General features: G+C 34.0%; 4 protein-coding genes across 4 annotated transcripts; 1 reads left to right on the forward strand and 3 right to left on the reverse strand.

Moving 5' to 3' along the window:
- Positions 1 to 352: 352 nt before the first annotated feature.
- Positions 353 to 8,275, reverse strand: LOC125577440 (ABC transporter G family member 29). Its single transcript, XM_048738958.1, has 19 exons — positions 7,409 to 8,275; positions 6,910 to 7,119; positions 6,735 to 6,819; positions 6,490 to 6,649; positions 6,264 to 6,394; positions 5,617 to 5,707; positions 5,229 to 5,530; positions 4,073 to 4,671; positions 3,561 to 3,721; positions 3,349 to 3,458; positions 3,116 to 3,269; positions 2,806 to 2,972; positions 2,403 to 2,735; positions 1,958 to 2,332; positions 1,741 to 1,874; positions 1,437 to 1,664; positions 1,199 to 1,370; positions 867 to 1,121; positions 353 to 770 (listed from the first exon to the last, which is right to left on the reverse strand). The coding sequence occupies exons 1-19, from the start codon at positions 7,708 to 7,710 to the stop codon at positions 498 to 500; spliced, it is 4,242 nt and encodes a 1,413-aa protein (XP_048594915.1). The 5' UTR covers positions 7,711 to 8,275; the 3' UTR covers positions 353 to 497.
- A 4,819-nt stretch (positions 8,276 to 13,094) lies between these two features.
- LOC125577468 (putative defensin-like protein 233) lies at positions 13,095 to 13,805 on the reverse strand. Its single transcript, XM_048738963.1, has 2 exons — positions 13,626 to 13,805; positions 13,095 to 13,465 (listed from the first exon to the last, which is right to left on the reverse strand). Exons 1-2 carry the CDS (start codon positions 13,690 to 13,692, stop codon positions 13,212 to 13,214), a joined length of 321 nt encoding a protein of 106 aa, XP_048594920.1. The 5' UTR covers positions 13,693 to 13,805; the 3' UTR covers positions 13,095 to 13,211.
- A 357-nt stretch (positions 13,806 to 14,162) lies between these two features.
- LOC125577452 (photosynthetic NDH subunit of subcomplex B 3, chloroplastic-like) lies at positions 14,163 to 15,740 on the forward strand. The gene is made up of 6 exons (XM_048738962.1): positions 14,163 to 14,519; positions 14,873 to 14,983; positions 15,071 to 15,127; positions 15,247 to 15,309; positions 15,388 to 15,450; positions 15,563 to 15,740. The coding sequence occupies exons 1-6, from the start codon at positions 14,289 to 14,291 to the stop codon at positions 15,650 to 15,652; spliced, it is 615 nt and encodes a 204-aa protein (XP_048594919.1). The 5' UTR covers positions 14,163 to 14,288; the 3' UTR covers positions 15,653 to 15,740.
- A 43-nt stretch (positions 15,741 to 15,783) lies between these two features.
- On the reverse strand, positions 15,784 to 17,396 carry LOC106428943 (aquaporin TIP2-1). Its single transcript, XM_013869688.3, has 3 exons — positions 17,140 to 17,396; positions 16,799 to 17,049; positions 15,784 to 16,277 (listed from the first exon to the last, which is right to left on the reverse strand). The coding sequence occupies exons 1-3, from the start codon at positions 17,264 to 17,266 to the stop codon at positions 15,906 to 15,908; spliced, it is 750 nt and encodes a 249-aa protein (XP_013725142.2). The 5' UTR covers positions 17,267 to 17,396; the 3' UTR covers positions 15,784 to 15,905.
- Positions 17,397 to 27,978: the final 10,582 nt, after the last annotated feature.

The following is a 27,978-nucleotide window of genomic DNA, read 5'->3' on the forward strand; positions in this document are numbered from 1 at the left end:
CCAGAAAAGTTGTTGGTATAAAAAACCTTTGGTAACTATTGAACGACATAAATAAACATGATGGGACATTAAAATGAGGGGTTTTTGTATGGAATTCACATTAGTTGTCCTTCTAGAATTTTGCTCACAAATTTAAAAAACTTGTTAAATGTTCAAATTTGTCATTGTTTGATCACCATAACGGCATAATATGTATTGTTTATCTTAATTAAATTAGGGGTAAAAAGATGAATTAATAGAAAATATTACATTTGAAATCATAAAATGATACTTATTTTGTTACAAATTTTTAAACTAAACGACATTTAATTTGAAATAGAGAATAAATTAAAATGTAAAACAACATTTAAAATAAAACAATTTTAAAATCTAAAACGACTAAATGGAGAGTATTATCATTGTCATAATGCCTTTTTATTTTTCTGTTTCACAATTAAAATTTGAAAGAAAATCTATAGACCATATAAATCATATAAGCCCGTTCTGAGTTTCTAACACTATCTTTGTTGGAAGTTTAACATTTTAATGCCGAAGGCAAACATGAAAGCGAAAAAGACAGTGAAGCCCACTAAGACAGCAGCAATTGAGCTCATAAAATTCGGGTCGTACCCGTAATGATTCTTAATATACCATTTTATCGTCGGATCATTCATCATACCCGGAACTTTAATCGTGTCTTCTACATCACCGTACTGTGAAACAATCAATCCATACACAGTCCAAGCTACTGGACAGATCCAGTAGTACCATACCCACCATTTCGGGATTCTCTGCGGAAAAAAAAGGTAAAACAACTTATAAATAATAGTTAAACAAAACCCTTAGGGTACGACCATTTCTTGCAAGAAAAGTAATAGAAAACTAACCGGTCTAGGGATGAGGAAACCGGAAAATAGGTTGAAAAGACCGTAGAAAGCTCCTGCGAAAACAGCAGCGACTTGCTGATTAGGGGTGATGGCGACAGCCATCATCCCGTAGTATGTGAAGTAGAGGAAGGAGACGAATGATACGAAGAAAAACCAAAAGAATTTGACCATTGTCCATTCGAAACACAACATTGTGTATACAATCAACGTATAATACGTAGTTTGGAACAGTACATACGGCACTTCACAGACCACCTAAGACCATTTAAATTTTTTAAGTTGATTAGTAGCCGTAAAGTTTTCTTGTCAAACAAGTTATAGTCTAGTCTCACCTGTGCTAGGGCATAGGGTAAGACAGAGTACATTTTAGCAGCTCTCTCTCTATAGAACACAGTTCGTTCAACGGCTACGAGCGGTTGGACAGATGTGGAGTTATTTACTCCCACGAATAAAACCGCAGCATACATCGCTCCAATAACCTTTGTAAGATCATTCGCATTGTCCCTGTCCATACAAAAAGTTGTTTAGGGTTTATGTAAGTACGGTTCAGTTCAGATCCTTTGAACAAACCTTTTTGTACCAACTTTCCAGAAAATTGATCCAACCATGAGAGCTGCAACCAATGCAAAGAAAAATCTGGCTAGATTGTAATCTGGAGTTCTCCAGTAAGTTATCCACTGTTTCCACAGACAAGACTTGAATTGTCCTAACAAAGATTGTGAGAACTGTGTAGAGAAGTATAGATCTTTTTCTCCTTGTGGTGGTGTGCTTAGTTCCTTAACAAGCTTCTTGTTTTGTCTACACCAAGATAAGTTCTAATAATCAGTGTTAACTCTTGGAATCATTTGATTTTTGAATCTTATGTTTGACTTACTCATATAATAGTGATGTTTTGTAATGCTCAGCAAAATCTATCTCAAGCTTAGCTTCTGCAGCCATTGAGCTCACTTCTAGCATCCATGTAGCCGGATTATATTTCTCTTTAATTTTCTGAACTCCATGAATTGCCTGTATTTTCTTAAGAGAATAGTCATGAGGAATATTATTTATCAATGTGATATTCCTAAAAAAAAAAAAATTAAGAGTCTAACCTGGAAATATTCAATAATATTGTGGGAGTTTTGGCCTAAAGGACCAGCATAAATCACTTGTCCACCTCTCTTCATAAGCAGAAGCTCATCAAAAGCTTCAAAGATATCAATGCTAGGCTGGTGGATTGTGCAGACAACAGTTCTACCTGTGTCAACCGTGTTCCTTACCGTCCTCATCACAATAGCTGCAGCCCTAGCATCAAGCCCTGAAGTTGGCTCATCCATGAAGATTATGGATGGATTCGCCACTAGCTCCACTGCGATGGTAAGTCTCTTCCTCTGTTCTGTTGATAGCCCTGTGATCCCTGGGAGCCCTACTATCGCGTCTTTTAGGCTCTTTAGCTCTACTAACTCCATCACTTGGTCCACAAATCTCTACAAAAGTTTGTATTTAGATTAGTCTAGTGATCTCTAATGGTGTTTAAGTTGGGAGAGGAAGCAGTACCATTTTCTCATCTTTGGTGATTTCTTTTGGGAGACGAAGGAAGGCTGAGTAGATGAGGGACTCTCTAACCGTGACTTGCGGCGAATGGATGTCGTTCTGTTCACAGTAACCTGAGATTCTTGCAAAAGTTTCTTGTCTTTTAGGGAAACCAGAGATTCTAATGTCTCCTTCGATATAACCACCGGTCTTTCTACCAGCCAAAACATCCATTAAAGTGGTTTTACCAGCTCCACTTACTCCCATAAGAGCTGTTAATACCCCTGGCCTAAACACCCCTGTTACTTCCCTTAGAAGCTGAAGCTTATCCTTGGCACCTTCTTCTTCTTTCATTTCCTATTTGTTGTTTTATGGTTATATAACATTGTTGTTTGCAGTTTCAAGAAGGATTTGGATTTGGTGTTACCTTAGGCATGTCTACGTAGTAGTTGACATTGTCAAAGGACATTGTGTAAGGAGTAAAAGGCAGAACCATTCCTCTTTTCGCGTAACTGATTTCACTTTCTGAGCCACTCACTGCTCTGATTTCCTCTGTTTTCTCTTTAGTAACGATGGCTTGCGGCTTCTCAAGTGCTGACATACCAAAGAAAACTGGATATGAGTATATTTTTCTATGTATTTTATATTCTACATTTAGGTCTCAAGTTATTGTAGATATTAGATTCTCAAGAATACATATATGTTGAGAACAAACAATGTATATAGGTGAACCATACGGTTTAGGAATGCAAGAGCCAGGGTGACTAGGATGTTAAACAGAATCGTAAACCCAAGGATGCCTCCTACACCGATCCAGTACCAGTTTGGATCCGTGAAAGCATCGAACATCTCAAGAACAGCCAACCCTAACTTCGTGGAGTTATCAGAAGACTGCAAGGAAATTTAAAACATTAGCCAGTTACGTTACACTAATCATTTGATATTACAAGCTTGAAACTGTTGGAGTTACATGTTGATTCATCCATCTAGGAGCAAGCATCTCATTAACAGTTAAAGCATCATAAGTGTAAGCCATAGGTGAAACCCAATAAGCCCATTTCCACCATATAGGAATCTCACCTGTTAGCATAATTAAGTAGTTTATAATTTATCTTTCAATACATGCAGATTTATTGAAATGATTAGTTTGATAGTGTTTTTGATGTAAAGTATATATATAACCTCTGGGAATAATGAACCCTCCTAGCAAGAAGAGGAGTAGAATAACTAGAGATCCTCCTGTATTAGCAAGTATCATAGATCTGCAAGTTGCCGCAGTGAATCTAAAAATACTACCAGCCATTTGTTGTGTAAGAAATATCACCAGTAAATGCTTCACGTATCTGCCACAAACACACAGAAGGTTTAGAGGCTTAATATTCATAACCATGAAGTTAGGATGCCTTGAACACTAAAAGTCCAAAAATTCTCATGACATGTTAGTTTCATGAATTAATGAACGCAAACTTCTGACTCTTCTTAGAAGAGCAGACCCTCCCAGCGAGAATCGAACCTATATAACCCCTTTGACTCATACTAGGTGATTCAAAAGTTTTAGCCATTAGGCTAATTCCTCGTTGACTTGAACTTCAAGTCATAATATTTATGTTTAGCATCTCATATGACTGGCTGAGCTTAAGTCACTGGAGAACGATATAACAAGTTGAATTTGCTGGTTCAATAATCGTAATCACCTGATGAATTCTGGAGCAAATCCGATCAAGTAATACGTGATGCTGACCCAAACAACAGATTCAAAGATGGTGACAGGAATGCTCAAGAGAAATGCCGGGAGAGTGAAGGTCCAAGGAGGGTGAAACAAAAGGTCTCGTTGCTTGTAGAACACGGGAAGTCTTTGAATCATCAAAGAAAGCTCCGCGAATCCATTGAACATGTTAGCAATCATAGAGAATATCAATGCACCGATGTAGACGGCTCCGTCATTCTCGTCCTTTGTGCCCATACCTGTCCTCAGGTACACCGTTGACGTGATCAAGGCCATTATAATGATCTGAACAGTCTTGAAAACGTAGAAGAAAGCGTTGCGTTTTATGAGAAGCAGTTCTCTGTCCCAACAGATCTTGAAGAGGTCAGATTTGGGGACAGAGTGTTTGTTGAATACGAGAGAAGCTGGATGTGATTTGAATCTGTCGTAAGGGACGGATAGTTCGTTTTCAAGATTGGCACCGACATGGAAGGTTTTGGACTGTTTGGAGAATTCGGAGACAGGAATGTATATGTATGGTTTTGTCGTGTCTGCCCAATACTGTTCTTGGTCTTTCCTTGAAGTTACCTGTTTACCAAGGCAAGTGTGTCAAATAAAAAATTAAAATAACCTACTAACATACTATTTGTTTTTTTTTTTTAAACGTTTCCGCTCATTTACGATTTTGTCACCTCAGGTTTTTGAAAAATACATGGCCACACAGAAAATACTCATTAGTCATTACAGTAGTTTCATGTTGTAATGGGTTACATAAATCATTTATGGATATTTCATTCTTGAGCATTGCTTCACATTTAATTACATAGTAGACAAATTCGATTAAACCATCAATTCCTGGTTGTTCGGTCATCAATGATATTATTTCTCTAATTTATCGTTTAAAATATTAAAATTTGTTATAAAATAAGTATTGTTTTATATTTTAAATACATCTATTTACATATTTTCCAATACCCATATTTACTTGATTCATTAATTAGAAAAATAAATAATACTTTAATATATTAATTAAGGGTAAAAATAATAGTCCTTTTTAACATGAGTAAAAAAATAAAGGACACTTAGTATAAAACGGAAATAGTATAAAATAATGTATCAAAAAAACATATTAGGCATAGATATACCTCTTGCAAGAAATCGGCGGTGCCTTTCCGGTCGGGACACTTGAAACCACAAGCCTCAAAGAAGGAAAGAACATGGTCACGTGGACCTTGGTACACGATCTGGCCTTCTGACAATAGAATGATGTCGTCAAATAGCTCAAATGTTTCAGGAGCTGGTTGTAACAATGACATTAAAACCGTTGCGTCCGTGAACCGAACAACTTCTTGAAAGCATTTCACTATTTGGTATGTTGTTGAACTGTCTAGACCTGTCGATATCTCGTCCATGAACAATGTCTTTGTTGGTCCCACTATCATTTCTCCTGTTTATTTTTATGATAAAAAAAATGTAATCGTGTTGTGGTGGCTCATGGAGTTAAGTGTAGGTGAAAAATGGGGAAAACTAGACCTGTTGTGACTCTTTTCTTTTGACCACCTGAAATTCCTCGTGTCATTTCGTCTCCGACCATCGTATCTTTGCATAAGTCAAGCCCTAATATCTAAAATAGAAAATGATCAATAGTTGCCCAAATTTTTTTTTTTTGAAAAAGATAGTTACCCAAAATTGCCAAGCAAAATAGACTATATTGTTTAATTGTGAAACTATTGGGCTTGTTTGGTGGAAACTTAGAAGAATCTTAACTTTTAGGTAAAAAGTAGAAGATAGCAGGTACATCTAAGATCCACTGATTGTGTGAGTTGGTACTTTTGGATGAAACACATTTATCTGAGATTATTTATTTTTTGTTAATGATTTATTTCTATTTATTTTTCCCTACCGGAGTTTCTTTAAAAAAGTCTTTTTATATTTCTCTACTTCTTAGCGAATCATACAAACTTTGGCAAAAGAAGAGTGTACTACCATATCAGTTAGCGAAAGACTACTAAAGTCTTAAACCCAAGTTTCCTGTTTTTCTTTTGTTAAAAATAATGAAAGATAAAACACCAATATGCTACCCTACCAACTGATTTAAACCCTAACTAAGTGATTACATTGTAACCTTACACCCCATATTGTTAGAGATATTAAATCTAGGTTAAAAGTGAGATCATTACTTTGAGAGTGTAGTCTGTGATGAGACTGCTCTTGACATTCCCAGCTGCGATGGACTTCATGAATAGATCTACTTCTGGTTCGGGCAAGATCCCTGCGTCCTTCTCTCTCCTCACCAACTCACTTAACAAATCTAATAACATCACAATTATAAATCTTGACTTAACTTAATTTGATTTCGAGTCTAATTAATTTCGATTTTAAACTAGTAGAAAAAGTGATAACTACCGTATCTAGTGCCAATGCCTTGGCACCTAGCAGAAAAATCAAGAGTCTCTTGGACAGTCATGACACCAATATGAACATCGTTTTGGCTTATGTAAGCTGACGTTTTCTGTGGCACAATCTCTTCTAATCCATATCCATTGTATGTTACTCTCCCTGTCACCTGTTCATTTCATTAATCAATTTACAAATTAATCTAGCTTAATTTCTCTAATCTGTAATCTGTAATAAATTATCATTTATCCAACCTTTAAGCTTGGGTCCAGTTTTCCTGCTAACGCTAACAAAAGAGTTGTTTTCCCTGATGATGGTGGACCTAATAAAAGTGTCATTCTACAACCCAGCAAAACAATACATCATATGAAAATAATCAAAATTAAAATGATACGACAAAACAGAAATAGTTAAGATTGAGTTAATTACCTTGAGGGTTTCATGATACCAGAAGCTTCTCTAAGAATAATGAGTTTAGTGGTTTTTGCAAAGTTTAAACCAAATAAACGAAGGCCTCTCTCTGCAATGTTTAAGGCAACATTAGGTAACGTCGGAAGAGCTCTTTTCCCGATGTGACAATCCGCCTCTATGGTCAATTTCTCGAATCTCACCTCCACGGTCGGTAGCTTTATCCCCACCCTGTCAAAGTAGTAAATTTGTATGTTAAAAATAAACTAGAATCTGAAGCGTAGTTAATTGTAACAATGATGTAATATCATTATCAAGATTCAAACACATGATGCATGCATGTTGTTGAAAAGAAGACAAAAAAAAATCTGCTAATAATAATTTGGAGATTTACTACCGAAAACATCTTTTACCTTGACGTTTTTTATAAAACATATAGAATCGTAACACTTTGCTAAAAGATAGGTTGCATGTCTTAAAAAACAGTCCTACAGAAATCTAGAATAACTTTTTGTTATACCTATCGATTCGGCTCCTAAACTTTTTCAAGAACTTCTCGTTATCTTCATCGGTGACTTTAAAGACAGAATCGATGAACTTCTGACGATCACCAACGCCTAGCTTGGTGACGTCGACGAGTTCATGAGGTTGGATGATAGTGGTACGAAGACGAGTGAAGGTTGGAAGTTTCTCAAGAGCAGCCCATGTAAGAGTTTCCTCGTCATGATCATCAATTGAACCGCTTCTCCTTGAAAAATGGTTACTACTGCTCGTTAACACCTCTCCTGAGCTCTTGCTTAGGCTTCTCGACATGGTCTCCATATCTTTTTTATTGTTGGAGGATTTGGGGAAGATGAAGAAAACGAAGGCCTTATTAATGCAATTATGATTTGGTGGCCGAAGAAAATGTTTCGGAAAACAAAAAGAAAGCGTGGGGAATCTCAGCTGGTTTAGTGGGTGAAAGAGCAAGGAGATGTTTACTACTTTTCATTTAAGAAAATTAGATTAAGAAATCTACTAATTAGAGGAAACTTAATATACTATGGATTTGCTTTTAACTATATTATGATACGTGTTTTTATTTAACTATAAATAGTCCATATTTGGATACAACAGTAATTAATGAATAATACAGTAGTTATATTTATAGATTTATTTGAATAATTTTTGTTTCTGTTCTTGCGCTTTGAAAGTATAAACTCAATTTTGTAATAAGATTTAAAACATTTAAGACGTATGATGTGTCGTCTGTAAATTGAAATCATGAAAATCTATTATTGGGCACACACGGTTGATACTCAAAATGTTCACGCAGATCTAAAAAAGCACCAGATTCGAAATACACGTCCTACCTTCAATGCACTTACTTGTTGGGATTACGAAATCATGTGTCCAACTCTATCTTATCTTATTTGTACGATATTGTCCACTTTATGCTTTAGAAGCTGACCCGCATGGATTTACTTTTGGTTTCCTTCCTAAAAGGCCTCGTACTAATTAGAGTTGGACATCTCTATATATATATTAGACTTTCCTTTGTCTAATATCCGATGTGGGACTTAACTTGTTATCTCACATTCTCCCCCTCAAGCTAAGGACCACATTCATCTCGTATGTTTCCTTCGGCGAATTATCTTCGGTACCACCTTGTACCGGTAATCGCAGGGCTTCCTTTAAGAATATTTCTCCCACTACATATCACAGGTTCCATGATCTTCTTGACTGTTTCTGCCGGACCTCCCTTATTCTTATTTGAAAGGTAATTTGGTCTTCTTGCAGATCTTTGTCAACCTGATGCTCTGATACCAATTGTTGGGATTGCGAAATCCCGTGTCCAACTCTATCTTATCTTATTAGTACGATATTGTCCACTTTGGGCCTAATAGACAAGCCCGCATGGATTTACTTTTGGTTTCCTTCCCAAAAGGCCTCGTACTAATAGAGTTGGACTTCTCTTTATAGATTAGATTTTCCTTTGTCTAATATCCGATGTGGGACTTAACTTGTTATCTCACATTCTCCCCCTCAAGCTAAGGATCACATCCATCTCGTGTGTTTCCTTCGGCGAATCATCTTTGGCACCACCTTGTACCGGTAATCGCATGGCTTCCTTTGAGAATGTTCTTTCTCCCACAACACATCAAAGGAAGCCATGCGATTACCGGTACAAGGTGGTGCCAAAGATGATTCGCCGAAGGAAACACACGAGATGGATGTGATCCTTAGCTTGAGGGGGAGAATGTGAGATAACAAGTTAAGTCCCACATCGGATATTAGACAAAGGAAAATCTAATATATAAAGAGAAGTCCAACTCTATTAGTACGAGGCCTTTTGGAAAGGAAACCAAAAATAAATCCATGCGGGCTTGTCTATTAAGCCCAAAGTGGACAATATCGTACTAATCGAATAATATAGAGTTGGACATGGGATTTCACAATCTCAACAATTGGTATCAGAGCGGTTTGACAAAGATATGCAAGAAGACTAAAATACCCTCTAAATAAGAACGGGTAGAAGAGGAAAGAAAAGGTATGTTGCAGAAACGTCAGAAGATCATGGAACCTGTGATGTGTTGTGGGAGAAACATTCTAAAAAAAATAAAGCCCTGGTCATAGTGGTCTGAAAGGAGAGGATAATTGGTCAAAATTACCAACACGTCTCTTAAAGCCCTCAAAAATCGACACGGGAATTAACAGAACATGGGATGTCATCTAGAGATTATATATTTCTTGGCCCAATATATTTCACCACAACTTTAGACCGTATCCCTTGTACGTTGGTTACGTATGCACTAAGAGGCCCTCCTACTTTCATCAACAAATAAGTCCGACAGTCAAAAGGAAAATTTGATGCTATATATAATTAAAAGAAGACAAGTTTAAAGACACTTTGTGCAATGAGAATCGCCATTCTATTTGATTTACGAATCTCCACCACTAATTTCATCAAAAATTTTGGGTAGGCCGAGAGTAAAACCGAAAGTAGAAATTTGCGCAAACTTTTCAATTAACTTTTTCATAAAGTGAGTTTCTTTAAAATCTGTCATGGGAAAATTAACGTAGGATGAATTTTATTCAGTAACTGAAAATAGTGTATTTGATAACATAACTAGAGAAGTAAATTTAGAAAATATAGTATATATTTTTTATTTCAACGAAAACATTAAAAGTTTTCAAATTTCATATCTATCTCATTAAAACTCAAGTACAAATTAGGTTTGTTTGGAAACATATATAGCAATTTTTTAAAAAAGTTTGTTTGAAAACATATAATATAGTTTTTAAGAAAAAGTTTGTTTGGAAACATAAATTACAGTTTTAAAAAAGAGGTTTGTTTGGAAACATAGATTGTAATTTATAAAAAAAATAGGTTTGTTTGAAAACATGGACTGCAGTATATTAAGAGAAAAAAAATTAATAGGCTTATATTATTTTAAGAAAATTTGCAAGTCCATTATATTATGAGAAACTATCTATCTAGTACCAAACGGGTTCGGTTTAGGTCTGTTTGAGTTTCGGGTTTCCGGGGTCAAAAATTTCAGCCTCATTCTAAAATTTCTAAATTTCAGTTCGGGTTCGCTTCGGATTTTCGCGGGTTCGGTTCGAGTTCGGATAACCCATTTAAATTACTTTTAAAATTTTAAAATTCATTATATATTTGTATAGTTTAAATTTCTCAAAAACTATAAATAAAATAATATATTAAATATTAATTTGAATAATATATGTCAGAATACCTAAACTTAATATATAAATTATTTTAGTTCAAATGATTGGATAGAGAATCAATAATTATTTTAAGTATTTTTGGTGTTTTGAGTATACTTTTACTATTTTATATATTTATTATTGATTATTTGTATATATTTTCAAGTATTTAAACCAGCTTAAAAGTATCATATATATTCTAGATATTTTTATATATATTAAATCTAAAAATAACTAATATATATATAAGTATATAAATCTATTTTGGATACATTTGGGTATCCGGAATACTAAGGTTCAGAACGGATTCGATTCTCCAAAAATAAAATTTTTGAATAAATCGGATATATAATCAATTTTGGTTTGGGTTTGGTACTATTTTTTCGGATCGAGATCGGTTTGGTTCTTCAGATTCGAGTATTTTGTCTAGCTCTTATATTATTGACATGAAAAATAAATAGATACATATTTTTGAAAAATATTCCCGCGCAGGCGCGCTAATCAAAGTCTAGTATTCTATTAAAACACGATCATGTCCAATTGATAAATATTTGGTCCAATTGTGTATCTCATTTATTTAATAGACTATTATATCAAATTAAACTAATAATAAACATAAATATGATTATAAAAAAAATCTAAATATAAAAAAAAAAATTCAGAAAAATTTTAAACAAAAAATATAGGACGAGTCATAATCTAGTTTGAAATACAAAGTCACACAAAATTGAACATGTTATATAATACGTTGAAAGTGGATAAATATGTATATCAAATCAGTATAATAAATTTTCAAAAAAGAGTATGCCAAGAAAATATGACGAATAAACTATACAAGTTAATTGTGAATCTATACAATATTATAGACATGTATAAATATATTTATAAATATTATATAAATATTTAATTGAGTTATTATATTAAAAAAATATGTTTTTTAAAAAATATTTTACGGATCTGGATATCCGCGGATAATAGAATATCGAGACGAATATCCGAAATCTAAATATCTGAAAACCACAAATCCGGATCCATATATTAAATCCACGGATCCGATGGATCCGGATCCAGGTACCCTAAATTTTCCGGATATCCGGATCCGTCTCAGGCATACGTCGTAGCACTAAAATGCTAAATAGAGTGTGGCCTCTTTTAGTAGGGCAATTGTCAATAATAGCACATTTTGAGTTTTTGTCTCAAAAGTAGCACTAGAAGGAGAAAGTCACAAAAATGATATTCATTAAAGTGTAAAATATCCCTAATACATTTGGTTTAAAATTAAATAAACAAATAAAAATAAATAAAAACAAATAAAATAAATATAAAAAAATGAAAAAAAGATTATATGTTTTCAGATTCAAATTTTTTTATAATTTTGTTTTTGAAACTTTTTTTTTCGAATTATATTTTTATTTTTTTCAAATTTTCATTTTATAATTCAAAAATACTTTTTGAAACTGTTTTTAAAATTTTTATTTTTAAATTTTTTGTATTTATTTTTTGTTTTATAAAAATTTAAACCCTAATTGTAAAACCCCATCCTTTAACTCTAAACCCTAAAGTTTGGATTAATTAACCCAATGGATATAAGTGTATATTTACCTCTTTAATGAAACATATTTTTGTGACTTTGAGCCTTGAGTACTAGTTTGGGAACAAAAACTTGGTTTGGTGCTATTATAGTTTTTTTCTCCTTTTATTAATATAGACTAGATCTTGGCCCTCACAACTGTCATGTGATTATTTTTATTTGTACACACATAATTATTTGATTTGCGTGACTAATTGTAATATTTACAATATTACTAATTGTTTGATATAATATTTTAAAATACAACAATTTTATAGTTTACATATAATAACTTAATTTAATTTTCAGTGATAGCATATTTTATATTATGTGATGAAAAATTCTGAATTGAAATATATTATTGGTTAAGGATCAAAATTTTAATTGAAAAATACTATATTAAATTAATATCTCAAATTTAATATAAAATTCTACATGATTTTAGTTATAATTAGAAAATTAATTAGATATTTAAAAAGTTTTTTTTATTTAAAATGAAATATATATTTAAGTTTTAAATAAACACGAAATTAAAAAATATTTTATAAAAGATATTAGGTTAAAAATGAAATATACATTTATCTAAATAAATGCGAAATTAATTAAATATTTTAAACGTTTATTTTTATGAAAATGTATAATATATTTATATTGTAAATAAAAAGATATGAATAGATTTTATTCATATACAATTTCAGAGAAAATATTGGAATATCTTTTGATTTTTTGTTTTGGAATAATTTAAAATAATTCATATATTTATAAAAAATATAATTTAAACAATTTTCTAAGTGGTGGTCCAAATAAAAAAAATCACACATGAACTAATTCATGACTTCTATTTTAATGTATAAGATCTGAAAATGTCGATCGCAAACAAAAATAAAATAAAACAAAATTGAATGAAATACGCATATATAGTCCGTTATAATTGATAACGCATAATCTTATTGCCTTTACTAAGATGAAAAGAAATATATTTTGAAGAAAAAATAACATCAGATTACCACCATTGTTTATCTATGTGTCACCACCAAAAACCCTGTTACGCTTTTCCGTATGGCAAACAATCACCGGCAACAACTCTGAGACATTGGCAGATATGTTGATGCTCTGTATGCTCATGACTATGTTTTACGTTATGTCCTTCCTCACCTGATTTGTCAGGTTCCCAGTTTATACAGTTGCAGCGAACAAAGCGTCTTGTAATGTTCTTCGAAAGCATTTCTTTGAAGCATTCCTTTTTTCCATTTTTGCTGCATTTTCCAGGGAATGGGATTTCATCCCAACAGTCCCCGTCTATTTTTATCAACCAAAATACATTGTTAGTTTATAAAAAAAAAATTAGTATTTCAACGACTTTAATTAAGTCATTTTTTAAAACTCTTCTTTGCTTCTTTTTCCTTTCAGACATCGTTTGTTGTTGTTAACAATCTATTAAAATGAATAATGTAATTACCTTTACCATGACTCAGAATGAAACATATGAAAACACAAGATACCATAACCAAAGTAGCACCCTTCATGATTCAAAATTTGATAAAGATTATGACTTGGAGAGTCAGTCTTGCTCAAGTAATAAGTGTAGAACGTTTTGTCGTCAATACTCGTGATATATTCTAACCACACATCTAAAACCATTGTTCTTATTTATATAAACACAAAGTAAAAACCAACCATTGTTCCGAGTTAATTTTAGAGAAAGAAACATAAGGATCGAGTCAAGTCAACTGGATCGGTGGAATCAGTATTCAAATTTTAGAAAACACTATTCTTAGTAAACTTCACTTTTCATTATTTTGGGGATTTGTTTGAGGTTTTAATTGTTTTCGCATCAGTGGTTTATTTTTCAATATTTCATTTTTTTTTAACTTTTATATACCAAATAGCTATCCATCATTTCATTTTTTTTTACGTAGAAGCTATATAGAAAAAGCCGGTACTGCCATATAATGTTGTTAACCAATTAACTAAACCGTCGCATGTACAGCGGATAAGAGATAGAGGGGGCACCACACCCTTCCATAGGAACCTCAAGAAGTGGTATAAAACATTATCCGAATTAAAAGACCCAACCCTATTTATTATTCTTTTGATTATTTTTTAAAAAGAGAGCAAGACTATGGGAAGTGTACAGTTGAATGGTTCAGGCTTAGTAGCTTCTCTATCTCAAAATCATATCTTTAGCCACAAAACCAAACTTAGTAACCCCGAGTCGTCCTTCTTACGTTCAAAACACAATGCCAGCAGAGCCAAAACTATCCGAGCCATAAGCACCGCACCAGCAAGCCAGCCTCCAGTCGCAGATGAGCCGAATGATGAACCTCCTGCTATGGATTTTGCGTTCGTCCATGTAAGTAGTGATCTTCACTCGCTAGTTGCTCTTTTTCATTTCTTTTTTGGTTTCGACTCTCTCATGCCTTGAATGTTTCATAGGTTTGAGATGTTTATTCATCATGAATTGTATTCATGCAATTTTTTTCTCACTATAAGGTTTGCAACCTTATCATGTAAACATTATCGTGTAAACGTTTTTATTTTAATCGAAAGTCCTTTGTCAAAAAAAATAAAAAAAATAGTGATCTTCACTCTTGACGAACTATTTAATAATATATATTGTTATTATATTCTGAGGTGGTTTTTGAATGGATGGTTAATTTATAGTAGAAATTTAAGTAACTGTGCTACTATAATTTATTTTTTCAGTCGGTGTTGCTACCTGACGGGACACCGGACGTGCATTGGAGAAGAGCGTGCGGTGGACAGAAACTTAGAGACATAATGTTGGATTCTAACATCGAACTCTATGGTCCTTATGTATGATTTTTCTTTCCCTCAATTTGATTGTTTCACTTAATCAAATTTTATTTGGAGTATCATATTCATGTGTCATTAACTTCGCAGAGTAAGCCCTTGTCAAACTGCGCAGGAGTAGGAACCTGCGCTACTTGCATGGTCGAGGTATACCAATAAGCTTATAAGACATATTGTTTCTTCTTTAATTAAAATTTAAATGTTGGTTTATCAGATAACTTAATATATATTTTTGATCATGGAATATTGATGGATGTTCTTTGCAGATTGTAAATGGAAAGGAGCTTCTCAACCCACGAACTGACATTGAAAAGGAGAAACTAAAAAGGGTGTGTTCTTATTTATAACTACCATTTAACAATCTTGTATCATTTGGTTACAGAATAAAATAACAAATGTTTTTACAGAAACCAAAAAATTGGAGACTAGCTTGTCAAACCAACGTGGGATATCCAGATTCAACCGGATTGGTAAAATTATATAAACTCTCTCTTTCTTTCTCTAATCTCTGTTATATAGTAAAGTAGTAATGTACAATTTTCTATCCATGTGACTAATTTATATTAATAACCTATTGAATAGGTCGTCATACAACAATTGCCAGAGTGGAAAGCTCATGAATGGAATATCCCTAAGAATGTAGCTATTGATGATCCCGATAGCTCTGCGTAAAACGATCTATTAATTTGTTATATATTGTTGTTACTATATTATAAAACTATAACGATCGAGTTCTTATATATATGTCGATACTTAACCATATGACTAGCTGTTTAGATCCAACTGAATGGTTATATATAATATTAATTAATAACCAAACAGGCTTCCATTAAATGATATTCATACAACGAAACCGAACCAAACACCAAACAAAGCTTCATATCGAGAGACGAAGAAATCAAACAAGAGTCACTGCATTTTCTGCTTAGAATTCAGAGGCAAGAGGAACATGTTCTGAAGAAGGCATGAAGACATTTCCGTAAACAAGTCCAGCGAGTCCACCACCGATGAGTGGTCCCACCCAGTAGACCCAGTGACCAGAGAAGTCTCCAGCTGCAACAGCTGGTCCAAAGGAACGTGCTGGGTTCATGGATCCACCTGAGAATGGACCAGCGGCGAGGATGTTGGCACCAACGATAAGACCAATGGCCAGAGGAGCAATGGTTCCAAGAGAACCTTTCTTGGGATCAGCGGCGGTGGCATAGACTGTGTAGACCAAAGCGAAGGTGATGATGATCTCCATCACTACTCCTTCAATGGCTCCTACTCCAGCCGCAACGCTGTGTGTTGGAACCGCCTGCGTTTTCACATAGTTTAAGCGTTTGTTTCATTAGTATCTAACTATTAAACAGCCTCAAGAACTGTATACTCGAACAAAAGAAAACTAAAATAATGTTCTTTTGAATTAGACAAAAAGTGACAATATTATATAACTTCAATTTTTAAACAAACATGTGTTTAACATATGTTTTTTTTTTTGAGAAAGTGTCTAATATATATAGTTAACATAAACTACAGAAATGGACAAAAGAAATATTGAGAAAACTCTTTTCTTTTCTTCAAACTTGTTATATATATTGTAACCTAGTTAATAATCTAATTAGATTTGCTTTGTTAACCTGCAAAGCTACAAAAACAAGTTTTTGTTACCTGAAGGCTTTATTTTGCTAAAAATTACAAGTAGAGATTTAATATAGTTGACAGATTTATTCTTCCTTTTAATGTAAACATTTTGCTTTGTTTTTAGGTTGTACCAGTGGAAACTATACAAACTGTGATTTTAATTATATTAATAAGGATGCTGTGATGAGGACATACCAAGCCACCGGTAACGAACTTAAGAAGGAAGCAAGCGGCGGTGGAGCCGAGAAGCTGAGCGATCCAATAGAAAACTCCGGTAATGAGTGTGATTTGACCACCGAGAGCAAGGCCAAAAGTGACGGCTGGGTTCACGTGGCCACCGGAGATGTTGGCTCCGATTGCAACCGCCACGAAGAGAGCGAAACCATGGCACACAGCGATGGCGACAAGTCCCGGCGTATCAAGAGCCGCATCAGACGTCAGTTTCGCTATATACATAAATGTGACACATTCATTAAGTATAACGGACCCATGGTTACAGATTGTGAAAGATTATTTAGTTATGTTTAGTTACGAACCGTAGGCAATGGCGGAACCAACACCAGCGAAGACAAAGAGCAAAGTGGAGATGAACTCAGCGAGGTAAGCTCTTAGAGAAGCCAAGCTGAAAGAATCATCAAAAGAACCAAAGGCAACTGCCGCCATTGTTTTAGATGAAGAATGAAGAAGACGTTGAAGGGTTTGTTTTTTTTTGTAACAAGGGTTTTTTTGATGCTTAATGAAGAAAATGATAAGACCTTTTGGATGCCATTCTCTATTTATATAGGAGTCTCGTCATATATACATGCACATTATATTTTAAACTAATTTTTTAAATTATGAGTTCATTTTTGTTGTGGGTTGGCAGAGGTGTGCCTACAGTGTATTGAAAAAGGCATTCGCTTTAGGCCCCCGAATAATATTACGTTTTTAGGGCCCCAAAATTTAAAATAATTTCTAGTTTAGTTGGTTAAATTTATTTTAAAAAAAAACTTTCCATGAGAATCGAATAAGTCAATTTCTAAATCCATATACTTTTTTCTTATAGGACATAACATAGCATATTTACGTAATAAACTTATTTTTGTAAGTGTTAAACTTATGTATTTCGCGAAGGTGATATATCGTATTAGAAAAGAAATTTTTTTTATAGTTGTATATAATTTTTTTTTTAAAACTTGCCTTAGGCCCCTAACACCCTTCGCACGGCACTGTGGGTTGGACACGTTAGTAAATGATTATGTGTTTCCATTTTAATCTAGAGCTATTTGACTCGGGATAGGGAAGTTGCCTAAAAAGACTAAAATAATGAAATTTACGTGGAACACTCTCGAAGAGCAAGATATGAATATATGTATAAATATATCTATATCGTAATGCAATTTACTATATATATGTAAGAATACTATAATTAATTCATGACAATACATTGGATATCCCTCTATAAACTAGTGTAGTGACGGTAAAAAAAAACTATTGTAACAGTAGTACGACAAAATAAGGTGGATATCCCTCTCTAAACCAGTGTAACACTAGTACGACAAAATAAGTGAATATTCAAGGTATAAAACGAAAGTAAAATATCGACAAAAAAAACGAAAGTAAAATAATCAATTAACTTATAATTTTCTAATGATTATTCGTTCATTAGATTAAAACCATATAGGAAAAGATCTCAAAAATACTCCTTTATGTTTTGATTTTCAAAATACCACCAGGATCTAATCAAAATACATCGAATTTTTAATTTACAAAAAATAAAAATTTACCAAGAGTATTTAAATCAGTTAGCAACTCTTTTTAAAGTTTCAAAGTCTCTTCTTAGATCTAAAGTTTGCGTATTTTGGGTATCTTTCAAAGATGTGATATTTTTGAAAAACAAAATTTAAATTTTATAGTTTTCTAATGAACTTTTAGCTATATATCAGTTTTTTTGCTATATAAAACAAATGGTTTGGTAACATTTTAGATAGAGCGGCTGCATGTCTCAAAAATTAGTCAATCATTTGGATCAAAAAAATTCGTATTAGTAACATTGGCCGGTTTTAAAGTAGTGGCCGGTTTAAAGTGATTGAAATAAGGGTGGTGGTGGACCAAAAAAGACAGAGGAGCTTCAAAATTCAAAAAAGGATAGAACATAAAGATGAGATTAGACTAGAGTGATAAGAAAACAAATGGATACGAACAAAAAATAAGGAGGGACAAGTGTGAGCTGTAATCAATGTGTATGGGTAACAGACCGGCCAAAATATGAGGTGGTTGCATGTGACATGATCTTTTTCCTAGTGAAATGATCAGATTTTCAAGATGTGACTCGTTTATGATTATATTCCATTCCACAATGTTTTATTGGGTCCATTCACTATTTACTAACCAACTTTCTCCATCATACCATGGCACAACAAAATATCAATAAATTTTAATTTGATTTGTTATCTATTTAAACTAAAAATAATAAATACTAATATTTTTAAGAATGAATATCTGATTCGATCTGTTATATGCATAAATATGCATTTATATACATATATTCAAAGAATTATATATATAAATTATATAAATATTATATTTTATATAAGTTGTACATTATTTTTATTTACTAAATTTATTATATTAGTTATTAGAATTTTAAAAAGTAAATAACTTTTTCTTTTGTAACAAAAATTATTATTTTATATGGTTTTGAATTTTTATTTATTTTTACGAATCGAATCAAAATATTCGGGCAAAAATCTAAAATTTTCTGGATATCTGTGGACTGTATTTCCAGATGACTATGGATCGAATCAGATAACTTATTATTTGGACGACACATATCGAATCATGAATACCTCCAAAAATCCAGATATCCAATTTGTGTCCACCCCTCCACATTATTCACTTTGTACATTTGTACTCCTATTGAATCCAAATGCTACCTAGATATATTTGTCTAACCAGCAACAAACTTAAAAACATCAATTTTGGCATAAACACCCTATTTTTAAAAAATTGATCTAGAAGGTTAGTTTGAGGAGGTAGCCATGTAAAGATCGTAGACTTCGTATGAAAAAATTAAAATGTGAATTCTTTACGCAAGGAGATCCGTCTGACTATTTCAAAACATCATTTTAAAATACACCATTTGTAGCAAATTTAACATTCTAAAAAAAACATTCATTAACGTAAGTTTACACAATTTTTAGTAAGAATATAAGATAAATGGAAATATTTTGGTAATAAAAGTACAAAAGGTTGTTAATTCTATTAAATACTCCACTTTTAAACTTCCTTAGAGTGTCTAGAAATAAAGTTTTTCATTTTCTCAAAACAAATCAAATCATATGTTATGTTGAGATGGAAAAGATATGCGTTGATGTTTTACGTCGGGAAAACGGTCATTTCATACCTAACATATTGTTATATGTTTGATTCATACCCGATTTATATGGTTGTGCTAAAATATATTTGAACTTTCAAAAATTTCAAATAACATACCTTATGTTTATTTTTGGGTTAAATTATACCTCAATCGCCACATCAGCTATCATGTCATATAATTTTGCTGGCATAGATGATGTGTCAACTAATTTTGCTAACATGTATGTCACGTGTACATTTTTTTGAAGGAAATAAAATAACTGTTTTATAAAAATAATTTTTTAGAAAATTTAAAAATTAGTAAAGTTAACAAAATTAATTAAATAATAAAATTTAATCTTATATAAGAGATATATTTGTAAATGTTTCGATCATATCACAATATCGCCTTTATAAAAGTTTTTATATGTGTTGTAATGATTCAAATTCAATGCTAGTTTTGTGAGAGTAACATTACTCTTGATTAATTATGGTTGGGTTCATTTAAAGAATTTATGATATGTTAATCTAAATTCTTTAAATATAAATAACATACTCTCTACGTGTGTTATTTACCTTTGGAGAGTACGTAAATAACATATTCTCCAAGTGTGTTATTTACATTTGGGAAGTATGTTATTTACATTTAAATTTTTTTGATTAAAATAGCATAAATTCTTTAAGTGAATACAACCATGATTAATCGAGAGTAATTTGAATCATTACAATACATACATAACTCTTATAAGGATGATATTGTGATATGATCGAAATATTTACAAATATATCTTTTATATAAGATTAAATTTAATTATTTCATTAATTTTTTTAATTTTACTAAATAATAAAAAAATATAAAATTTTAAATTTTCTAAAAAAATATTTTTATAAAACAATTATTTTTTTTTCAAAAAAAATGTACATGTGGCATATTTGTCAGTAAAATTAGCTGACACATCATCTATGTCAGTAAAATTATATGACATAGCAGTTCATGTGGCGATTGGGGTATGATTTAGCAAAAAAAAAAATATAAAGTATAATATTTGAAATTTTTGAAAGTTTTTAGCACGACCATATAAATCGAATATGAATTAAACATATCACAATATATTGGGTATGAAATGGTAGTTTCCCCGTTTTACGTCTATATACACTTTTCTTAAAATCTAATGGCTCTTACTAATTCCAGAAACTCATTACAGTTTTGATTACAAAGTAAATTGTTGCCACCTTACCAAATAAGCCAAGAGTCGTTCAGATGGGATCATTATAATCCTAATTAACTATATCTCTACATAAGCTTAGTTAGTTGAATGATAGCACGTTTTTAACTTATCCATAGCTATATAATACTATATAGCCAACGAAGGTTTTCTGATTGGTTGTAGGCCGGTGGAATAATACGATCTTAAGAGTTTAATAAGCTTCATAGCTGTCTTGCTTCCATGCCCAAGAATCTTTCCAGTTTTAGATCTGTTGACTTGATTATTAGCTCATTACTAATTAATAGCCTCTAATAAAGATGCTCTTAACCTTATAATTAACCATGTTTACAACGAACATGTTCAATACATGTATTTATTTATTAAGAACCCTTCAACTCGATCATTAGCTCATTATTACTACTCAACAGCTTTATACAAATACAAGAGGGCTGAATTAAAAAGAAAGGTATAAGACCGTTTTGGCAGTTTTGTTGAAGCAAGACCAAGAAAAACCAAACGGAAGACACTTATTTGGCTAACAAAAGATGACCGGTACAACTTTACTATTTGGTTAACTTTTTAAAGTTATTAGAGTTCAAACGATGCCACACACAACAGACTAATTTATTGTCATAAAGAGAAGAAACATGTTGGAACTCAGAGGCGAGCCCACTCAGTAAGAAGGGGTGTCAGCTGTATATGATACAGGTAAAAATCAAATATAATTTATTGTGTAAAATTTACCAAGAAACAAAACATCCAAGTGGTTACCTCCTTGACTCTGACACCACTTATTCCAGGTTCGATGCTGTATAAGTCATCATTTACCTTTTTCTTTTAGCTATTTGATATTTCAATAGCTTTTTGTAATTTGTTCTTTGAAAGGACAGTTTTGATTGGACTTCGAATTCAATAGAAAAAATTCCGTGGAAATTATAAGGTTTATACGTGTATGTAATATTATTATACAATGAATTATATAAAACATTTTTTATACTATGATCCAGGTAAGTCACAACCACGATTAGGACTTCAAACCTGTGCAGAAAGCTTTGAGATTTGAGACTGTGGCCGGTTCAATGCAAACAGCTTCCTTGTTATAACAAGATTTGATGATTCATAGAAAATTAATAGAAGAGAAATTATTAATCAGTAAGATATTAAAGTTTTTTTATTCAAGTATAGCAAACCATATTATAATTTATATATGATGTTTAAATCACAACATATAATGTCACAAGCCACCGTTACTGTTTGATCCAAAAATGGTGTTTATATTTGTGATGTTTGTTGGAGTCAATCAAATAAAGAATCTAAAGATAAAAGTTTAGATTCTTGAGGTTTAAGAGAAATCTTAAAAGAATCAAATGAGAAATGAACATCAAAAGAGTTTATTGATTTAAGATTTTATTACATGTAGGATTACAAGTGTAAATAAGTCTAAGAATCCATAAACCCTTTGTAAGAAGTGTTCTAAGTCTCAAATGGAGAAGAATCCATCCTTGATAAAGAGAGGTATTTCTCTATTTATACAAAGAAGAAGGTAGGGCTTCATAGTAAAATGGGTCTAGTTTATTGTCTAATGGGCCTTGAGGTAGGATGTAAATCCACCCCCAACAATAAGTCCCCCCAAGTTCGTAGAGAGAGATGAAGTCGATCTCTGTGAATTTTACGAATAGGGTTTATTAGACAATAAACTAGACACATTCATGCCTATGACGGTTTAGGCGAGTTTATTTTGAACTTGTGCCTAGTAAAAGGCGAGTTTGCTTTAAACTCGTGCTTAGTGAAAGACGAGTTTACTTGACTCATGCTGAGACAGAGGCGAATTTACTGAGAACTCGCGCCTAGTAGAAGGGGAGTTTCTGTAAACTCATGCCTAGTCAAAGACGAGTTTTTGTAAACTCGTGTCTAACAATAAGCGAGTCGACCGCAAACTCGTGCCTAATAAAAAGCAAGTTCAATTTAAACTTGTGCCTAAAGTACACGTTTACCGAATTATTGCCAACCCGAAGTCTCGTGTTGAGATCGTGTGTGCCAAACAAGTAGTTGGTGTGTATGCTCGTCAGGCTATGATGATGTTGAGAAACGTTCTGGCTTGTGCCGCTTGTACCGCTTGTGGCAAGCTCTTCGTGAGAATCAGAATCTGGGCTTGTCATTTGTGGCACAATGACAAGAGATTGATCCGAGTAGGTCACATGTCTGCCTCGCAACTGATTCTGGCTCACAAAGAATAAATATGATGATCAGATAAATGTTGACCAAAAGACATAGCCAAGTTTGCATAATTAATAAGCAAGCGATCAGACTTGTTTTTTTCTTAACGCTCACAAATTGCAATACAGAAGTATAATTTGTTCATTACTAAGCAGTATTCACAGGTTGCAAGTAATAAAACAATCAAGGTTAGTTATCTCATAAAGGTTTCAAAACACTTATCTTTGAAGTGGATGATCATGAGCTGATCGTAAAGAGAGGCTGAGCTGGTCTGATCACTCATATGTTCCCCACGGCGAGCACCCTCTTTCTCTCGTTTTTGTTCTTGTGAAGATTGCGCCGGTCGCGGCATGATCGCAAGTAACAAAGCCTTGCTGTCCCTGAGCTTATCTTGGTGTGAACTGTGCTTCACTTAACCCCCAAAACATGTAGAACTCGGTAGTGAGCTCAAGTGTTGAGTTATTCAGCAATGTGGTCTCTTGTTAACGGATCCTGTCTGAAGAACAAAGTCCATGGAGCTGTTTCCTTTGTGGAGAAAGTAGTCAGCTACTCACAGAGACGACCTCACTTCACTTCCCAGATCGTCAACGAGCTAGCAACATCTTACAAAGAAGAGACAGAGCGAGAGAGAATTGAGAGGAGCTCGTGCCGAGGCGGCAAGCTTGTGATGACATTACACATAAGTACACTTCACCAGATCACGGTCCCACTGCAAGAACCACCGCTCTCACCTCTTCCCATTACGTCGTCTGTGATAAGCCACTGCTAGCCTCCGGTCTTTCCTTCCACGAACTTCATGTGTATAAAGTGAATGTACAGAACCGTCGCATAAGCCTTCTGGTGATTGTTCTTTTACAATCAGACAAGTGCATTTGCCCGCATCCAAAGGTAACGTCTTGCATAGCAAAGCTTCACCTTTATCTAAAAACCAATGTGGTCTCAGTTGTAACTTGCGGGGAGCTTGGAGACGTCGCCGTTGGTGGATGAGGCCTAGGATTGGAAGGGAACAGTCATCTCCTTGTCGAGTTTGTAGATGAGAACGGAGATTCCAAGGCGTGGACAGCCTCGGTGGCGACAAAGAAGTCGTTGTGGTCGTGGTCGTGAACAATCACAGATGGCCTCTCGAGACGAGCTTTGACTCCATCACCGTTGGGCTAAAAGTAGCTGAAGGTCTGTCTCCATGCGGATCGACGCCTTTTAGCTCCTCAGCTAGGGATCGATGGCAGTCGAAGCTTGCACGAGCTAAAGAAGCAACCTGACTTCCATGGCATCAATCAAAAGAGAGAAAGTCTTCGGCTTTCTCATAAGCGTCGCAAGCTACGGTTGATTGACGATGAGAGTGACAAAGATTCTCTTCTTGGCGAGTAGAAAGGACTGTACAGATGCCGATAACACCTCCGCCACTTAGGTTCTTCGCCTTTGAAGAATGGAGAGCTCAAGCTCGATGCTCTCCCCCGACAAGCTTTTCTTGGATATAAAGCTCGTACCTTTGAAGCTCTGGTCAGGAGATGAGGGGCTCTGGGTCGTCACTTTTGCGCAGATGCGAGCGAGATGCTGTCACTTTCACCGGCGGATCCCGGAGGCTTCACCGGCGGATCGAGACAGGGGCTTCACCGGCGGATCGACATGAAAGCTTCGACCTTTGACCCGTAATCGTCAGTCTCTCCCGCTCCGTCGTCGGGATCCGGCCTGAGGAGATGATGATGACCGAAACTTGTTAGATCTGATTTGGACTCTCAAAACGTTTATTTTTTTTTTTTAGCCCAAAGAGCCCGAGTTGTTTTGAGAATGGAAGAGTAAAGAGTTGATCTTGATTCTTCCTTTTTTTTTTTGTAGATCTTGATTCTTTCTTAGTTTGATATGCTTTCAGGATAGTTCTCCTTGATTCCCCTCCTTCTAGCGCCAATTGTTTGATCCAAAAATGGTGTTTATATTTGTGATGTTTGTTGGAGTCAATCAAATAAAGAATCTAAAGATAAAAGTTTAGATTCTTGAGGTTTAAGAAAAATCTTAAAAGAATCAAATGAGAAATGAACATCAAAAGAGTTTATTGATTTAAGATTTTATTACATGTAGGATTACAAGTGTAAATAAGTCTAAGAATCCATAAACCCTTTGTAAGAAGTGTTCTAAGTCTCAAATGGAGAAGAATCCATCCTTGATAAAGAGAGGTATTTCTCTATTTATACAAAGAAGAAGCTAGGGCTTCATAGTAAAATGGGTCTAGTTTATTGTCTAATGGGCCTTGAGGTAGGATGTAAATCCACCCCCAACAGTTACCAATTGCTATGATTGGTTGGTTACATACACACACACATGTATTACATATTTCACATTACCACTCCTGATCAGAGTCCTGACCAAGAATCTGTGGAGTGGATATTGATGCTTTTCAGTTTCACTTAATGTGGAAAAGGTAGTGAACCACAGCAATGGAAGTAGCCGTCCGCGTCATACCAAAACCGCTTTGAGATCTGAGCTTCTCTGATTAGATATTCACCCCAATCTTTTTCCCCAAACTCTTTGTGTATCTCTCGTGCATCAAATGTATTTGATTTCCTTTCATCCCTTCTGTAGGTTGTATTCATCAGCGTGACATGTAGCTGCAAGAGAAAAAAAGGAACAGGCATGAAGGAGCAAAGATGAGACCATATTTCTTCAATCATTCTCCTAGTAAACAAGAGTTTTTTTCAGTTTCAAATACAAAGGAATACTCAAAAGGCAAAGGAGTAAATAATAAGAGTAAACAATAAAACCATTTACCTTCAAGTGTAGCTTTGCATCTCTCCCAGCAAATCCAGCATTCGCAAATGCATCAATGATAGTATCTGAATTAGGGAGTTAAAAGAATTCGACAGATCTTGCAAACTGAGACTAGGATATAAATCCATGTGTATATAAACTAACTTTTCCTAAATTGTTTTGCAATGAAATAATACAAAAATACTTTTTGCAGAATAAAATTTTCGTAGAAAAATCTACTCAAAACATTTTATATTAACTTATAATACACCAAAATAGTATATTTAGCAGAAATAATATTTACCTGTATTTTTCATTCACAAAGATTATTTTACAATTTTAGAGTAAATAATATAAAACAATTAAAGGATATTAATAGTGGTTTCGTTTTAAAAAGGATATGCCATTTATAATAACATTTCATAATAAAAAGCTTCAAAACATTTATACGAAGCATGGCTTTAAATATAAAAATGAATTTAGAGGTATGTTGAAGATGGTATGAGTCAGTGCTTTACAAAAAAATTTGTCTATCTTAAACCAAAGGGACATGAGTAAAAAGAATAAGTTTTGGCGATAATAGGATGCGACAAGCCCTTAGCAGCCGGCCTTCATCCCCAACTTCTTCGACAGGTGCATAGAGCACGCGCGTTTTCTCTAAAGATCCATTCATAGAACTCTTATCAAGAGAAAAACATACAAACCAGACCATTGGGGATTAAGTTAAAGTTTATGTTTCAGCCACTAGAAATATTGTAGTAACGCAAAGCCAAATATGTTCCATCTTACCAATCCCTTAAGTCGTATGAAGACAGGACGGTTATCCAAAGCATACATCACACACGCAGAGATACTCTTAATTTTCAAAAGAAAAAGATAAAGACCTCAATCATCAAAACCAATCCTATAAAAGATGCATACAATATCTCTTAACTCACAGGCAACAAACTCTACCTTAAGGATATCCTGAGCAGCATCCACAGCTTCCTTGTTTACTAGCCTTAACATAACCACAGTCAAGTGTAAACTATTTGGCGAAATAAACATCCTGTTTTCGATTCCCATTTCTGTTTAATGTCAAAGATGGCATGTCATGAAAACAAATTTTATATTTTTTTTTGAACTGATTTATGCATTAAATTAAAAGAGTAGCAAAAGTGATTACATGATCAACTTTAGAATAAACCCCTAAGTATTGTAAACCCATTAAGGACCCATAACCCAAAGTGAAGTAGAAGCCCCACCCTTAGCAATCGTAAGGAGAAGCCCAAGGTTGAGAACTGAACGGACGAGATCAGGAAACCCTCGTTAGACGGGAACCATCGAAAGCTGCACTGAGAAGAGGATCACGGGAAAAGAGAGAACCAGTACTGCATCAGTTCACTGGCAAGGCTGTTGTTATCTGGCCTCATGGCGGAGATTCTATTTTTAATAATGGTGGAAGTTTTTGCAACAATCTGATCAGGGGAGCGATGGATACCGCGATGAAGCCTTTCATTCCTCTCCCACCACAGATTGTAGATCACTGCTTGCCAAGTAAGGATGGAGAGGTATTTGCGATTGGGAGAGCCAGTTTGCGACAGGAGAGTGTGAGCGATGTCATCCCAGGATGGTGAGACTGAAGTTAAGGCAAAACGAGAGGAGAAGTGATACCAGACACGAATAGAGAAGGAGCAGTTGAAGTAGATATGGTCTCTGCTTTCATTCGCATGATTGCATAGGAGACAAGAAGGATCTGTTTGGAGATTCCAAGCTAGGAGACGGTCTCTCGTTGGGCACCGGTTCAACTGCATCAGCCACGCCTGAGATTTGTGTTTGGGTATGCCTTTCTTAATCCAGATTAGAGGGTACCAGGGGACAGAAGGAAGAGGC

This window comes from Brassica napus, chromosome A1, assembly GCF_020379485.1.
Source record: "Brassica napus cultivar Da-Ae chromosome A1, Da-Ae, whole genome shotgun sequence".
Taxonomy (NCBI): Eukaryota; Viridiplantae; Streptophyta; class Magnoliopsida; order Brassicales; family Brassicaceae; genus Brassica; species Brassica napus.

What these genes read in the sequence shown, in the direction of transcription:
- LOC125577440 (XM_048738958.1), bottom strand. Translation starts at nt 7,710, where the DNA reads ATGGAGACCATGTCGAGAAGCCTAAGCAAGAGCTCAGGAGAGGTGTTA. An exon ending in TTTGCTCCAGAATTCATCAG is followed by an intron (nt 3,722 to 4,072) that starts GTGATTACGATT and finishes TGTTTGTGGCAG; the next exon opens with ATACGTGAAGCATTTACTGG. An exon ending in GTTTCCTCATCCCTAGACCG is followed by an intron (nt 771 to 866) that starts GTTAGTTTTCTA and finishes TTTTTTCCGCAG; the next exon opens with AGAATCCCGAAATGGTGGGT.
- LOC125577468 (XM_048738963.1), bottom strand. Translation starts at nt 13,692, where the DNA reads ATGAAGGGTGCTACTTTGGTTATGGTATCTTGTGTTTTCATATGTTTC. An exon ending in CATTCTGAGTCATGGTAAAG is followed by an intron (nt 13,466 to 13,625) that starts GTAATTACATTA and finishes TGATAAAAATAG; the next exon opens with ACGGGGACTGTTGGGATGAA.
- LOC125577452 (XM_048738962.1), top strand. Translation starts at nt 14,289, where the DNA reads ATGGGAAGTGTACAGTTGAATGGTTCAGGCTTAGTAGCTTCTCTATCT. An exon ending in TCGAACTCTATGGTCCTTAT is followed by an intron (nt 14,984 to 15,070) that starts GTATGATTTTTC and finishes TTAACTTCGCAG; the next exon opens with AGTAAGCCCTTGTCAAACTG. An exon ending in AAAAGGAGAAACTAAAAAGG is followed by an intron (nt 15,310 to 15,387) that starts GTGTGTTCTTAT and finishes ATGTTTTTACAG; the next exon opens with AAACCAAAAAATTGGAGACT.
- LOC106428943 (XM_013869688.3), bottom strand. Translation starts at nt 17,266, where the DNA reads ATGGCGGCAGTTGCCTTTGGTTCTTTTGATGATTCTTTCAGCTTGGCT. An exon ending in TGGTTCCGCCATTGCCTACG is followed by an intron (nt 17,050 to 17,139) that starts GTTCGTAACTAA and finishes TTATGTATATAG; the next exon opens with CGAAACTGACGTCTGATGCG. An exon ending in AGTTCGTTACCGGTGGCTTG is followed by an intron (nt 16,278 to 16,798) that starts GTATGTCCTCAT and finishes GTGAAAACGCAG; the next exon opens with GCGGTTCCAACACACAGCGT.